The sequence below is a fragment of the Ursus americanus genome, chromosome 10, assembly GCF_024610735.1.
Source record: "Ursus americanus isolate L20-20 chromosome 10, mUrsAme1.1.p, whole genome shotgun sequence".
In the NCBI taxonomy this organism is placed as follows: domain Eukaryota; kingdom Metazoa; phylum Chordata; class Mammalia; order Carnivora; family Ursidae; genus Ursus; species Ursus americanus.
Window position 1 is genome coordinate 78824687 of NC_142136.1, and position 17393 is coordinate 78842079.

Below are 17393 nucleotides of genomic sequence, written 5' to 3' on the forward strand. Positions count from 1 at the left end.
TGGGATTCATTCCTGGGATGCAGGGGTGGTTCAAAATTCACATATTGATCAGTGTGATAGATCATATCAACAAGAAAAGAGTCAAGAACCATATGAAACTCTCAATAGATGCAGAAAAAGCACTTGACAAAATACTGCATCCTTTCCTGATTAAAAGACTTCACAGTGTAGGAATAGAGGGTACATTCCTCAATTTCAGAAAAACCATCTATGAAAAGCCTACAGCAAATATCGTTCTCAATGGTGAAAAGCTGGAAGCTTTTCCCTTAAGATCAGGAACACAACAAGGATGTCCACTCTCACCATTATTATTCAAGATAGTACCAGAAGTCCTTGCAACAGCAATCAGACAACAAAAAGGGATAAAAGGTATCCAAATCGGCAAAGAAGTCAAAATGTCTCTCTTCGCAGATGACATGATACTCTATATGGAAAACCCAAAAGAAGCCACTCCAAAACTATTAGAAGTTATAGAGCAATTCAGTAATGTCGCGGGATACAAAATCAATGCTCAGAAATCAGTTGCATTTCTATACACGAATAACGAGACCGAAGAAAGAGAAATTAGGGAATCCATCCCATTTACGATAGCACCAAAAACCATACGTTACCTTGGAATTAACTTAACCAGAGACATAAAGGATCTATATTCTAGAAACTACAAATCACTCTTGAAAGACATTGAAGAAAACACAAAAAGATGGAAAAATATTCCATGCTCATGGATCAGAAGAATTAACATAGTTAAAATGTCTATGCTACCCAGAGCCATCTACACTTTCAATGCTATCCCGATCAAAATACCAATGACATTTTTCAAAGAACTGGAACAAACAGCCCTTTAATTTGTGTGGAACCAGAAAAGGCCCCGAATTGACAAGGAACTGTTGAAAAGGAAAAACAAAGCTGGGGGCATCACGTTGCCAGATTTCAAGCTGTACTACAAAGCTGTGATGACAAAGACAGCATGGTACCGGCACAAAAACGGACACATAGACCAATGGAACAGAATAGAGAACCCAGAAATGGACCCTCGGCTCTTTGTGCAACTAATCTTTGACAAAGCAGGAAAAAACATACAGTGGAAAAAAGACAGTCTCTTCAATAAATGGTGCTGGGAAAATTGGACAGCTACATGCAAAAGAATGAAACTTGACCACTCTCTCACACCATACACAAAGATAAACTCCAAATGGATGAAAGACCTCGATGTGAGACAGGAATCCATCAAAATCCTAGAGGAGAACATAGGCAGCAACCTCTACGACATCAGCCACAGCTACTTTTTTCATGACACATCTCCAAAGGCAAGAGAAACAAAAGAAAAAATGAACTTGTGGGGCTTCATCAAGATAAAAACCTTCTGCACAACCAAGGAAACAGTCAAAAAAACTAAGAGGCAGCCCACGGAATGGGAGAAGATATTTGCAAATGACACTACAGATAAAAGACTGGTATCCAAGATCTACAAAGAACTTCTCAAACTCTCTTAGATCACAGGGCGACTGGGCTAAGAAAGTTTCAGGAAGGCTACTCCCTGCAGCATTCCAACAGCAGACTGGGTCATGCAGGCCTCAGCATTCCAAAGGCCTATGCTCTTCTCCGAAACCTTCCCTACCCTCAGCGGCCTCCGTGTTACATTTTAGCAAACCAGGTATTATGGCTGATTTCATGCTCTACATTAACCCCAACACTTTGCAATTCTTATTTCAGGTGTACCTCAGAGATATCGTAGGTTTCATTCCAGACCACTGCAGTCAAGTGCATATCACAATAAAGCAAGTCAAATAAATCTTTGGGTTTCCCAGTGCATATAATAAGAGTTGTGTTTACACTATACTGTGCTTTATTAAGTGTGTATTACCATCATGTCAAAAATAAAATGTACATACCTTAATTTTAAAAATACTGGTTAATTTTAAAAATACTGGTTAAAAAGCTAACCATTGTCTGAGATTTCAGCAAGTCATAATCACTGATCACAGATCACCATAGCAAATATAATAGTAATGAAAAAAATATGAAATATTGTGAGAATTACCAAAATGTGACAGAGATATGAAGTGAGCAGATGCTGTTGGGAAAATGGCTCTGATTACTTGATTAATGCAGGATTGCCATAATCCTTCAATTAGTAAAAAATGCAGTGTCTGTGAAGTGTAATCAAGTGAAGCACAATAAATGAGCCATGCTTGTATTTTGTTGCTTCTTTCTGTCTTTTGTGCAGGATAGGATCTTTAGTGCAGCGTTGAAAGTGTCGTAACAACCATCCTTGATTTTTTTCCTCATTTGATAAGGTGCTTTCAGAGGTCAAGTGTGATATTTGATATTTTCAGTAGGCTTTCTAAAATACCCTTCATCAGATCTCAAAGTTTCTTTCTCTTTCTATTTTGATAAGAGGAATGAATATTGAATATTTTCAAATTATTTTTCTGAATCTTTTGAGATGGCTATATGTTTTCTTTCCCTTTAATCTGTTTTTGTGGCAAACTTTTTTGTGAGAATAATGAAGTGTGCTTTTTTTTACATCAATAGATTCACTAATATTTTGTTTAGAATTTTTACATCTATGTTTGTGGGTCTTGTGCTATGTGTTAAGATTTTATGTTCATATTATAACATTTTCATTAAATGAGCTGAGGGATAATCTCTTTTTTTTTTCCACTTCTTTGGTGAGACTGGAATTACTTGTTCCTTGACTATTTCATAGTGTTCCTTTAAAACCAAAAGAGTGTGGTACTTTCTATTAGGACTTTTTTCTTTTAAGAAAAGAATTTAACATGTTACTGAGTGCCTGCTAGTCCTTGGGAACTGTGATAAATTCTTACATGCTTGTAAATCTGTATATCAGCTTCTTAAGGAATCATCCCTGTCATTGGAGATGAAGAAACTGAGACACTAAGAGGGCAAGCCATTTCTTAGGGTCCCTCAGCCAGAAAGTGCTGGACCAAGAATTGGAATCCGATACCATATGTCCAAAAAATGTTAGTCATTCTTGTTATACATTGCAGAGAAACTTTATAAGAAACAAAGATGAATTCTAGTGTCATCATATCCACAAAGCCTGGACTCAGGGGTCTGAGAAGCACTGCTATATGCTATTAGATAGAGCCATCTCTATTTGTACGTCATTAGTTAATGATGAGGCTATGCATTTCTCAACATTTTCTTTCTCTATTTATTTTAGTTTTTTATATTATAGCAGCTTTATTCCTTTTTTTGGCACAATATATTTATTTTTTTAATAATATTTTTATTATATTATGTTAGTCACCATACAATACATCCCTAGTTTTCAATGTAAGATTCCATGATTCATTACTTGAGTACAATGCCCAGTGCACCATGCAATACGTGCCCTCCTTAATACCCACCATCAGCCTATCCCATTCCCCCACCCCCTCCCCTCTGAATCCCTCAGTTTGCTTCCCAGAGTCCATAGTCTCTCATGCTTCATTCCCCCTTCTGTTTAGCCCTCCTTTCTTTATCCCTTTCTTCTACCTATCTTCCTACTTCTTATGTTCCATAAATGAGTGAAACCATATGATAATTGTCTTTCTCTGCTTGACTTATTTCACTTAGCATTATCTCCTCCAGTGCCGTCCATGTTGCAGCAAATGTTGAGAAATCGTTCTTTTTGATGGCTGAGTAATATTCCATTGTATATATGGACCACAACTTCTTAATCCAGTCATTTGTTGAAGGGCATCTCAGCTCCTTCCACGATTTAGCTATTGTGGACATTGCTGCTATGAACATTGGGGTGCATATGGCCCTTCTCTTCACGATGTCTGTATCTTTGGGGTAAATACAGAGTAGTGTGATTGCTATATCATAGAGTAGCTCAATTTTTAACTTTCAAGGGACCTCCACATTGTTTTCCAGAGTGGCTGTACCAACTTGCATTCCCACCAACAATTTATGAGGGTTCCCCTTTCTTCACATCCTCTCCAACAATTCTTGTTTCCTGCCTTGTCAATTTTTGCCATTCTAACTGGCATAAGGTGGTATCTCAAGGTGGTTTTGATTTGAATTTCCCTGATGGCTAATGATTTTGAACATTTTTTCATGTGTCTGTTATCCATTTGTATGTCTTCATTGGAAAAGTGGCTGTTCATATCTTCTGCCCATTTTATGATTTGTTTATTTGTTTCACATGTATTGAGTTTGAGAAGTTCTTTGTAGATCTTGAATACCAGTCTTTTATCTGCAGTGTCATTTGCAAATATCTTCTCCCATTCCATGGGCTGCTTCTTAGTTTTTTTGACTGTTTCCTTGGCTGTGCAGAAGCTTTTTATCTTGATGAAGTCCCACAAGTTCATTTTTTCTTTTGTTTCTCTTGCCTTTGGAGATGTGTCATGAAAAAAAGTAGCTGTGGCTGATGTCGTACAGGGTGCTGCCTATGTTCTCCTCTAGGATTTTGATGGATTCCTGTCTCACATCGAGGTCTTTCATCCATTTGGAGTTTATCTTTGTGTATGGTGAGAGAGAGTGGTCAAGTTTCATTCTTTTGCATGTAGCTGTCCAATTTTCCCAGCACCATTTATTGAAGAGACTATCTTTTTTCCACTGTATGTTTTTTCCTGCTTTGTCAAAGATTAGTTGCACAAAGAGCCGAGGGTCCATTTCTGGGTTCTCTATTCTGTTCCATTGGTCTATGTGTCTGTTTTTGTGCCAGTACCATGCTGTCTTTGTGATCACAGCTTTGTAGTACAGCTTGAAATCTGGCAACGTGATGCCCCCAGCTTTGTTTTTCCTTTTCAACAGTTCCTTGTCAATTCGGGGCCTTTTCTGGTTCTACACAAATTAAAGAGCTGTTTGTTCCAGTTCTTTGAAAAATGTCATTGGTATTTTGATCAGGATGGCATTGAAAGTGTAGATTGCTCTGGGTAGCATAGACATTTTAACTATATTAATTCTTCTGATCCATGAGCATGGAATATTTTTCCATCTTTTTGTGTCTTCTTCAATGTCTTTCAAGAGTGATTTGTAGTTTCTAGAATATAGATCCTTTTAGTCTCTGATTAAGTTAATTCCAAGATAACGTATGATTTTTGGTGCTCTTGTAAATGGGATGGATTCCCTAATTTCTCTTTTTTCAGTCTCATTATTCGTGTATAGAAATGCAACTGATTTCTGAGCATTGATTTTGTATCCCACCACATTATTGAATTGCTCTATTAACTTCTAGTAGTTTGGGGATGGATTCTTTTGGGTTTTCCGTATAGAGTATCATGTCATCTGCGAAGAGAGACATTTTGACTTCTTTGCTGATTTGGATACGTTTTATCCCTTTTTGTTGTCTGATTGCTGTTGCAAGGACTTCTAGTACTATGTTGAATAATAATGGTGAGAGTGTGCACCCTTGTCGTGTTCCTGATCTTAAGGGAAAGGCTTCCAGCTTTTCCCCATTGAGAACGATATTTCCTGTAGGCTTTTCATAGATGGCTTTTATGAAATTGAGGAATGTACCCTCTATCTCTACACTCTGAAGTGTTTTAATCAGGAAAGGATGCTGTATTTTGTCAAATGCTTTTTCTGCATCTATTGAGAGGATCATATGGTTCTTGACTCTTTTCTTGTTGATATAATCTATCATAGTGATAGATTTGCGAATGTTGAACCACCCTTGCATCCCAGGGATGAATCCCACTTGGTCATGATGGATAATCCTTTTAATGTACTGCTGGATCCTATTAGCTAGGATCTTGTTGAGAATTTTGGCATCCATATTCATCAGGGATATCAGTCTATAATTCTCCTTTTTGATGGGGTCTTTGCCTGGTTTGGGGATCAAGGTAATACTGGCCTCATAGAATGAGTTTGGTAGCTTTCCTTCTGTTTATATTTATGTTAGTTTTGAGTATTCATTACTTTTGCTTTTCTATAATTTATTTAGTTGTAAGTTGATATAACTTAAATTTGTAACTATTTATTTTCAGATAATTGTAGATTATAAGTATTTGCTTTCTATTGGAGAGTTTCCTTTAGCCATTCTTTAAGATCTGCTAGGAACAAATTCTCTCAATTTTCCTTCATCTGAAATTATATCTTGATTTACCCTTTATTACTAAAGGTGTTTCAGTAGATATTGAATTTGCAGTTGAATGTTCTTTTAACAGCACTTGAAAAATGTACCCTTCCTTCTGGGTTCCATGGTTTCAGATGAGGAAATACTGTCATTGAAATTGGTATTCCTCTATAGGTAATGCCTCCTTTCTTTTTCATTGCTTCTATGTTTTCTTCCTTTGGTTTTTAGTTTCCAGTGGCTTAATTATGATGTATTTTGGCATGGATTTATTTGGATTTATCCTATTTAGGATTCTTTCAGCTTCTTGAATCTATAATTTATGTCTTTTGCCAAATTTGAGCCATTATTTGTTTAAAAACTATTTCAGTCCTTCCTTTCTCCTCCTCCCAAAAGACTTTAATGACACAAATGTCCCTGAACCTGTAAAAAACAAAATTTCAGGATATTTTCTTTCTGTTGTTCAGAGTTCTGTTGACTTGTTCTCAAGTTCACTGATGCTATCTCTGTTCTCGTCATTCTCCTGTTCAACTCATCCATTCAGTTTTATTTCTGTTATTATACTTTTCTATGATTTCCATTTGATTCTTTTTTATAACTTCTTTTTTTCTCTTGTTTCAAGTGTATTAATACTTGAAGCAATTTTATGATGGCTGCTGCAAAATCTTTGTCAGATTGTTCTATCTGATTCTTCTCAGTATTAATATCAACTGAATGTTTTTTCTCACTCAAGTTGTGATTTCTCATTTAACTTGTGGTTCTTCGTATGACAAGTAGTTTTTCTGTTGTATCCTAGACATTCTGGATAATGTTAAGATACTCTAGTCCAATTTAAATCTTCTCTTTATGCAAACATTTGTCCTATTTTGATTTAGCATGGAGGTCTGGCCTATTTTATTGGCTGCAATTCCAATGACAATTTAGTTTTCTTAGACTTTGCAGTGCTGTTCTGGTCTGCTTTACTCTTCTGCTTGAACTCTCCCTTGACCCCTGTTGGTGCTGTCTGCAGGGTCCAGAAATGGCTTCCCTGGGCTGCCTAGCATTGTTAGGTAAGATGTGGGAATCTCAACTCATAGGACAGAGATCACTTCCTCTGGTCTATTCTCCAACTACCCAGTGCTAGTGGGCTTCCCACTCTATCTTTGTCATTACGATTGGGGGAGAGAAGTGCCTACCTGGGCCACCTTCCATCACTGGGAAGGATCAAGAGCCATGGAGTTCAGGTGGTTCTCTGCTGTTGGGCGGAGAATTGGGAGACACCAGTCCTGAATTGCTTTCTGCTTCTGGGTGGAGGACTAGGAATCACTAGGACTGCTGACACCACCTGTGCAGGCAGAGGTTCCACCTGCTCATGGCAGGTGTGTCCAGAGGGTTGTATGGCTTGCCTAGGCTCTGCTGTTGGCAGATCAGCCTGCTCTTGCTGACATTTGGGGGGATTTGGGAGCATGGCTTGACCTACCCAGGATCTATTGTTGCCACCATTGCTGCCACTGGAGATGGATCTTCCTGCCAAGACCTTGCTGGGCTTTCCCTTTCCTGGAACTTTGGATGGAGAGAGTGTTCTGTTTTCTTAGATTCTGGATTTTTCTATTTGATATCTATTATAGGACCAAGCTAATGGCCAAAGTGGTTTACATTTGTGCTGAGATCCAGAGCCCACACTCTGAATAAACTCTTTATCAAACTTCCACACCAAGCCAATATTTCCCCTGCCCTAAATCAATTCAAGGCCAGCCCCTAATCCCAGAGCCCATTGTAATTAGTCAAACTTGTGATCCTAAGCTGTTTACCTTGTCCTGCCTTGTCTTCCTCTTGGAAACCCTGATAATGGCTCTGGCCTAGGCTGTGCCCTTGCTCCTTCTGCCTCCTCCCCAACACTGGTGGTTTCCCATGTGGCCCTATGTGGTGTGGCTTGCTGCTTTATCTTGGAAACTGTTAAGTAATCTAAATCTTCTTTTAATGTCATTAGCCCCTCCATGTTGTCACTCAGTTGCCTCCATAACTCTGTGTATACAAATGAAACAGAGAGCAAGTTTTTCTTCTTTATCTTCCTTCCTCCCCCACTTCTACCCACCCTTCCTTATCTCCCTTCCTTCCTTCCTTCCTTTTTCCTTGTTGATGGTTCCAGGTTGCTGTTTTCTCTGATCCTCATCTAAAATATTTGGGAGATAAAAAGACAACTCAAGGAGAAAAATGTTTTATAGTTTTTAGTATACAAGTCCTACACATGTCCTTATCACAGCCTATTGCTGTTGATATTTTACCAGTTTGAGTGGAATGTAAAACTTTACTTCCCTTTATATCCCTTTACCCTCCTTCATTTATAATTATCTTAAATATTTCCTTTCTGTATTTTAATATCTGACAGTGTTATAATTTTTGCTTCAAGAGTCAAACACAACTTTATAAACTCAAGAGTATAAGGAAAATCTGTCTTGGATGTTATGTCTTTTGTTGTAGTCCCATAAGGTTCCTCAGGCTCTGTTCATTTTTCTTTCCAGTCTGTTTTCTCTATGGTGTTCAGATGATGCAATTCCCATTGTTCTATCTTCAAGTTCACTGATTATTTCCTCTGTCTTCTCCATACTTCATTCCATTGAGTTTTTTAATTTCAGTTATGTATATTTCAGTTCTGAATGTTCCTTTTGGCTCTTCTTTATGTCTTCTATGTTTTTGTGGGGGCAGAAGGCTGAGTCTTCCACTTTTTCATTTGTTTTAAACATTTTTATGATGGCTGCTTTAAAATACTTGTCAGCTAATTCTAACATCTTTACTATTTTGGTGTTGACATCTGTTGAGTGTCTCTCCTCACTTAAGTAGAAATCTTCCTGCTCCTTGATATGATGAGTAATTTTCTATTTTATTCTGGACATTTTTGGTATCATATTATGAGACACTGCACCTTATTTAAATCTCGTGACTTAGCAGTCCTCCTTTGACACTGCTCTGGCAAAGACAGGGAGCACAGCCTAATTACTGCCAAGTGGGCTTAGAGTCCAGGCTTTCCACTGATGAAATGAAAGCTGTCACTTGAAGAGAAATAAGCACTAAACTTTTTTTTTTTAATTATGTTCAATTAGCCAACATCATTAGTTTTTGGGGTAGTGTTCAATGATTCATTAGTTAAGTATAACACCCAGAAGCACTATACTTTCTTGATGCAACTACTATAGCTAAGAATACTGAGAATGAATCAGTGTACAGATGTTGAGATCATTCTGCATTATCGGGTCTTACAACTAAGCACTATGGGGAATACAAAGAAGTAATTGACATGGCCTTTCTCTTGAGGCTGAAGGTCTATTTGAATTATTACAAAATAATCTACAATGCTAGTTTATATAAAAGAAATTATTTCCAAATATTTTTAAATTATAAAGGTAATTTAACCACTTTATGTGGTAAATAGAAAATAGAAAAAATTGTTTTGACTATAACAAAAACATTGTTTCTTTGATATATTTCATTTCAAGTTTTTTAATACTTTTTTAAAAGATTTTATTTATTTATTTGACACAGAGAGAGACAGCCAGCGAGAGAGGGAACACAGGCAGGGGGGGTGGGAGAGGAAGAAGCAGGCTCCCAGCGGAGGAGCCTGATGTGGGGCTCAATCCAAGGACTCTGGAATCACGCCCTGAGCCGAAGGCAGATGCTTAACGACTGAGCCACCCAGGCGCCCCATCAAGGTTTTTTATACTTTTAAAATGTTTTATAATCATGCACTGCATAAAATTCTCTATCCCACATTATATATTTTCTCTACTATTCAGTAACCTTTATAAATTATATTTTTAATTGCTGTCTAATTTTCCATTGAGCACATATAGCTTAATATGCTTAAACATTTTCCTAGTGTAGAACACAAATTATTTCCCTTTTTAAATTTCGCAAATAACACTTCAATGGACACGTCACATTACAGAATCTTTCCTTAGGTTAGACTCTCTCGAGTGAAACTACTCAGTCAGATTTTGAACCTTTTGATCACTCATTACACATGATTTTAACATTCATTGGTAGATCCTTCCTGAAACAACTCTTACTGTGGTGTTTTAATGACAATTTTCTATTTCCCTTATTCATTAATTGTATTTTTCTCCTTTTTAAAATTTATTCAGTCATTTATTCATATCAGTATAGGCTTATGGATAATTATTCTCTTCTTTGGGTTATAATTCAATAATATGGTTATTTTGTTATTCAAATTATTCCAAAATGGGGAGAATTGGCTTAGTAATATTAAGTAATAGTTTATACTATATATTAAGTAATATTAAGTAATAAAATCAAAATAGATTTTGATTTTGATTTCTTTCATCAGTACTGATTAAAAAGCCATGCTAATGAAATATAGCATGTAACTCCTTATTCTATTTCCTTCATTTATACCTAGGGATATAATTTTTGGCTACTAATATAAATGCTATTTTTTAATTTCAAATTATAATTGCTCACCCTTAGGATATGAAAATGCAATTTATTTTGTTTCTTGACTTTGTTGTCTTGGAACCTATTAAAATCACCTCTTAGTTCTACAAGGGTAGGCCCTGAATCACCAAGGAAATGTTGGGGCATCACATTGCCACATTTCAAGCTGTACTACAAAGCTGTGATCACAAAGACATCATGGTACTGGCACAAAAACAGACACATAGGGGCGCCTGGGTAGCGCAGTCGTTAAAAGCGTCTGCCTTCGGCTCAGGGCGTGATCCTGGCGATCCGGGATCGAGTCCCACGTCGGGCTCCTCCGCTGGGAGCCTGCTTCTTCCTCTCCCATTCCCCCTGCTGTGTTCCCTCTCTCGCTGGCTGTCTCTCTGTCGCATAAATAAATAAAATCTTTAAAAAAAAAAAACAGACACATAGACCAATGGGACAGAATAGAGAACACAGAAATGGACCCTCGGCTCTTCGGGAAACTAATCTTTGACAAAGCAGGAAAAAACATCCAGTGGGGAAAAAGGCAGTCTCTTCAATAAATGGTGCTGGGAAAATTGGACAGCTACATGCAAAAGAATGAAACTTGACCACTCTATCACACCATACACAAAGAAAAACTCCAATGGATGAAAGACCTCGATGTGAGACAGGAATCCATCAAAATCATAGAGGAGAACATAGGCAGCAACCTCTACGACATCGGCCAAAGTAACCTTTTTCATGACACATCTCCAAAGGCAAGAGAAACAAAAGAAAAAATGAACTTGTGGGACTTCATCAAGATAAAAAGCTTCTGCACAGCCAAGGAAACAGTCAAAAAAACTAAGAGGCAGCCCACGGAATGGGAGAAGATATTTGCAAATGATGCTACAGATAAAAGACTGGTATCCAAGATCTACAAAGAACTTCTCAAACTCAATACAGGAGAAACAAATAAACAAATCATAAAATGGGTAGAAGATATGAACAGCCACTTTTCCAATGAAGACATACAAATGGCTAACAGACACATGAAAAAATGTTCAAAATCATTAGCCATCAGGGAAATTCAAATCAAAACCACGCTGAGATACCACCTTACGCCAGTTAGAATGGCAAAAATTGACAAGGCAGGGAACAACAATTGTTGGAGAGGATGTGGAGAAAGGGGATCCCTCTTACACTGTTGGTGGGAATGCAAGTTGGTACAGCCACTTTGGAAAACCGTGTGGAGGTCCCTTAAAAAGTTAAAACTTGAGGGGTGCCTGGGTGGCACAGTCATTTAGCGTCTGCCTTTGGCTCAGGGCGTGATCCCGGAGTCCTGCGATCGAGCCCCATGTCAGGCTCCTCTGCTGGGAGCCTGCTTCTTCCTCTCCCACTCCCCCTGCTTGTGTTCCCTCTGTCGCTGGCTGTCTCTCTCTCAAATAAGTAAATAAAATCTTTTTTAAAAAAAGTTAAAAATTGAGCTACCCTATGATCCAGCAATTGCACTACTGGGTATTTACCCCAAAGATACAGATGTAGTGAAGAGAAGGGCCATATGCACCCCAATGTTCATAGCAGCATTGTCCACAATAGCTAAATTGTGGAAGGAGCCAAGTTGCCCTTCAACAGACTACTGGATAAAGAAGATGTGGTTCATATATACAATGGAATATTACTCAGCCATCAGAAAGAACGATTACCCAACATTTGCAGCAACATGGACGGGTCTGTAGGAGATTATGCTAAGTGAAATAAGTCAAGCAGAGAAAGACAATTATCATATGGTTTCATTCATTTATGGAACATAAGAAATAGCAGGAAGATGGGTAGGAGAAGGAAGGGAAGAATGAAGGGGGGGTAAACAGAAGGGGGGAATGAACCACGAGAGACTATGGACTCTGGGAAACAAACTGAGGGCTTCAGAGGGGAGGAGGGTGGGGAATGGGATAGGCTGGTGATGGGTAGTAAGGAGGGCACATATTGCATGATGCACTGGGTGTTATACGCAAATAATGAATCATGGAACACTACATCAAAAACTAAGGATATATTGTATGGCGACTAACATAACATAATAAAAAATTATTATTAAAAAAATAAAATAAAATAAAATGCGACATACAAAAAACATAACCTATAAAAATCAATTAATTGGGCTTCATCAAAATGAAAACTTTTTACTCTACAAATAAAAAATAATTGTTAATAAAATGAAAAGACAAGCCACAGACTTAAAGAAACTTTGCAAAAGATATATCAAACAAAAGACTTTATCTAGGATTTGTAAAGAAGTCTTGTAATTCAATAATAAGACTACAACCCAATTTTTTTAATGGACAAAAAACTGAAAATTGAGCTGCTATTTCTTCAAAGAAGATGTACAGATGGAAAAAAGCATATGAAAAGATGTTTAACATCATACGTCATTAGGGAAATGCAAATTAAGACCACAGTGAGATACCACTTCACACCCACTAGGATGGCTGAAATCAACAAAGCCTACTGTACCAGAGTGGGTGGTGGTGTGGAGCAGCTCACTGTCATATATTGCTGGGGGAGTGTAAAACGGAATGGAAGGGAAAGCTGTTTGCCATTTCTTAAGAAATTAAACATATAGCCCTTCCATATGATCCAATCATTTCATTCCTCAGTATTTACTCAAAAGAAATGAAAGCCCACATCCATACAAAGACTTGAACATGAATATTCATTCCAGTTTTATTTGCAGAGCCAAACCTGGGAGCAACTCAAATGTCTGTCAACAGATGAGTGGATAACTAAAGGTGCTATCTCTCTACAATGGAACACCACTTAGCAATAAAACAAATTATTGATACATGCAACGTAGACAACTCTCAAAATAATTGTGCTGAGTGAAAAAAGCCAAACAAAAAATACATACAGTATGATTCCATTTCATGGAATTCTAGAAAATGCAAATTAATCTGTAGTCGCAGAAAGCAGGTAAAGATCACCTGCGGATGGAGGAGGGTGGCCAGGGAGAGGTGAGAGGGGCATGAGAGGGGGCAAAAAAGCGTGAGGTAACTTTTGGGAGTAAGAGAAGTTGTACACTTCAATATGTACGGTTTATTTTATGTCAACTGTATCTCAAAAAAGTTGTAAAAAAACTAAATAGTCAAACAAAAGAAGAAGAAGCAGAAGCAGAAGAAGAAGAAGAAGGGGGAGGAAGACAGAAATCCAGAGCCTTGGGTTTGGAAAAGCAGAAGTCACTAGAGGCTTTTTTTTTTTAATTATATTATGTTAGTCACCATACAGTACATCCCTGGTTTTTGATGTAAAGTTCGATGATTCACTGTTTGCGTATAACACCCAGTGCACCATGCAATACATGCCCTCCTTACTACCCATCACCGGTCTATCCCACTAGAGGCTTCTACCAGAGTGATTTGGGTGAGTGAGCAGCCAGCCAGCCAGACTACAGTGAGCAGAGTGACAGGAACTTCTGATTCTAGAATTATTGCTGATTATGTATTGCCCCAAATGCTCACTGCAACAAAAATACACAGAATCGAAGTGCAACATTCCTTTAAATATATGCTGTTAAGCAAACCATTGCTGAATCCATACACACAAAAAGAGAAATTCCCAGGAAAAAAAGGGGAAGCTCAAAAAGAATGAATTATGGCAGCAGATAGAAACCCAAGTATGCCAGTGATCACAATAAATGCTCACTGATTAATCTTTCTAGTTAAAACTGACTGAGAGGGGTGCCTGGGTGGCTCAGTCGGTTAAACATCTGCTTTCGGCTCACGATCCTGGAGTCCTGGGATCCAGCCCAGCGTCAGGGTCCCTGCTCAGTGGGGAGTCTGCTTCTCCCTCTGCCCCTTCCCCTCTCATGCTCTCTCTCTCTCACTCTCACTCTCTTTCTCTCTCTCTGTCAAATAAATAAATAAAATCTTTAAAAATAATAAATAAATAAATAAATAAATAAATAAATAAATAAATAAAAATAGACTGAAATACTGGATTTTGAAAGCCCAGCTATATGTTGTTTATGAAATACACCTAAGGGACATAGAGAGATTGAAAGTAAAGGAATGGAAAAACCCAAAGAAAGCTGGTCTAAGTCCATTAACATTAGAGAAGATAGCCTTGAAAGCAAAAATCTTGATTAGGGTTAAAGAAGGTTACTATGTAATAATAAAAAGAGCCACTCACCAGGAAGATGTACCATCATAAACTTGTTTATGCACATGCTAACATAATGCTGAAATATGTAAATTGAAAGATGACAGAGTAAGAGTAGACTGACAAACATACTACCTTTGTGGTTATGTTAAATGTTAAAATCACCCTTCTCTTAATAGCAGATGAAAAACTGATCAAATTACTGAGGATTATTAGTATTAATGAGGATTTAGCAGTTAACAAGCTTGAGCTAATGAGCACTTATTAAACCCTGCATGAGCTTATTAGAAAATACACATTCTTTTCAAACACCCAGGGAACATCTCTGAAATAAAACCTGTATTATGCCATAAAGCCAGTTTCAACTAATTTCAAAGAATCGATATCATACAGACCATACTCTCTGATTACAATTAAATAGAAATCAGAAACAAAAAGATAAGTAAAACATACATTTAAATAAATCATGGGTCAATGACCAAATCATAATGGCAATTAGGGAAAAAATACAGGAGAAAGTCCAAACACCTTGTCCTAGTGTTCAAAGCTTCATATAGTTACAGAAACAAGACAATTAGGAAGTGTCAGGACTGTGAGAAAATAAAGAGAGCTTTTCTGCTTAAAAACATTCAAATCTGACCCACTACTCACTCCCACAAAAAAACTTCAACAAAAAGAATACTTTTGCTTCTAGATTTAACTCCTAGGCCATCCCTTCGGGGTGACCCTGGAATTATATGGAATCATGTTGAGAAATTATTTGAGGATTACTCCTGAGTCAAGTCAGGTAGAAAATATTCTCTCTCTCTCTCTCTCTTTGATAAGATTTATTTATGTATTTGACAGCGAGAGAGAGAGAGAGAGAGAGAGAGAGAGCGCACAAGCAGGGGGAGCAGCAGGCAGAGGAAGAGGAGAAGCAGATTCCCTACTGAGCAGAGAGCCCAACATGGGGTTTGATCCCAGGACCCTGGGATCGTGATCCAAGCCAAGGGCAGACACAACTGACTGAGCCACCCAGGTGTCCTGGAAATATTCTTTCTTCATAAGATTTAGAACTTAATATTCAATCAAATTCGTATTTCAGCATTTGTACACTTTAAGGAATTTTAAACCTGCTATTCCAGTGCTACTGCAGAGACTCCACCAATTTTGTAATCTAGAAAAGTTATTTTATATTTTTTCCCCAAAGTCGTTTATTTTCATTGAGACAGAGTGAGACCTCTTGCCAAAATAACCTGGAACTCAAAGAAAGGCCTGACTATCAGCAAGACCCAGCCAGGGAGTCCAGCTTCTTGGCGGCAGCCCATCCCCTTCCTGGCAGTGTTCTGGGGGGTGATGCTGAGTAGAAGTAGGGGCAGGAATGAGACCTCTGGCATTTGGGTTTAGTCATTGTCCACATCATTGGTCATTTGGAACTTGGGACTTTGGAATTCTCTGGGTCCGATGCCACTATGAGTCTGTAAAGTGATGTTGAGCTGTGGCAGTGCTGATTTACTAACGTAGTTGGTGAGAGGAGGGAACAGAGGCGCCCCAAAGGCAGCACTCACCGAGCAGGAGCGTGCTGCAGCCCTGTCAGTGGGCCTCTGTGCTTGCCAAGGCATGTTCACATCCACGTCTTGTTCATCCTGGCAGGGCTGTGGGTGGTGCCTGGCACCTGGGAGTTGGGTGACTGCACCCCTGTGTTCCTGTTGGGGACTCTGGGAAACCCTGGCTTCCTCACTGGATATCTCCTCCTGGATACCACACAGCAAGCACACAGCCCTCCTTTCCAAAAGGTTTTATTTTTAATGTTTCCTTTCCTATTCCCGACTCCTTCCTGCTTTGCAACAAATTTGAAACTATAGTTATCATTATTCCTGATGTTCTGCATCTGTCTTGTACCTTAAAAGCATGCTTTCACATGCCTTGGTGTTTGTCTGATTTTCTCCTCTCAGTTAAGGAGTAACTAAAAGCATTTACTTTGAGAAATCTCTTAATGACAAGTCCTGAGAAACCATGCTTAGGAAGGGCTGGTTGAGTAAATGGCTTCTGTACAAAGCTTATGAGGAGGAGCCTTAGCCAGGGCTCCACTCCTTATCTAAGGAGTCTCTGGGGAGTTTGTGATTGGAAGTTGGGTGCAGGGGCACCTGGGTGGCTGAACTGGTTAAGCATCTGCTTTCGGCTCAAGTCATGATCCCAGGATCCTGGGGTCAAGCCCCAGGCCGGGCTCTGTGCTCAGCAGGGAGAGTGCCTGGGACTCTCTCCCTCTCCCCCCATTCTCTCTCTCTTTCTGTAAAATAAATAATTTTTTAAAAAGAGATGCATAATGACAAAAGGAAAATTTGCAAATACTTGCACAGTTTTCTATTTTTCTTCCTATTCTCAAAACTGTCTTGGGAATTTATAATACCACAAAATGTGTTTGAAATTTGGTAACCCTTGTATGTTTTTTGACTCCAGCAAACCTAATTCAGAAAACACTTCTAACTGTAAGAGTGTTGACTTGAATCCAGTTGGTTACATAGGAACAAACGACACAAAGCAAACATATATTGTTTGTTCTTTCCTGCTGAGAACATTAGGTAGAGATATGCTTTTCACCATGACTCACACAACCTATTTACACTTACTTCAACTGCACATGCTCATATGTCCTATTCTGACTTTTCATTAGGGTTGCTTTTAACTATGTGTTACATTTTCTCCCTACTGTTTGGGGCATATTTACCTCCCTTTCCCTAGGCACACATGGGGAACTAATGAGATGTTTCTGAACCTTCCTCCTTCTGACGAAGGCTGGTGCCGTGTAAACATGTGTGCAAATATCCTGAGGCCT

General features: G+C 38.4%; 1 protein-coding gene across 1 annotated transcript in view; it reads left to right on the top strand.

Moving 5' to 3' along the window:
• The window catches only part of LOC123791756 (uncharacterized), a 149956-nt gene that overhangs the window by 68160 nt on the left and 64403 nt on the right, over positions 1-17393 (top strand). The window contains exon 5 of the mRNA XM_087864921.1: positions 17018-17069. Coding sequence (XP_087721047.1) covers positions 17018-17069 — 52 coding nt within the window. The remainder of the gene's footprint in view (positions 1-17017; positions 17070-17393) is intronic.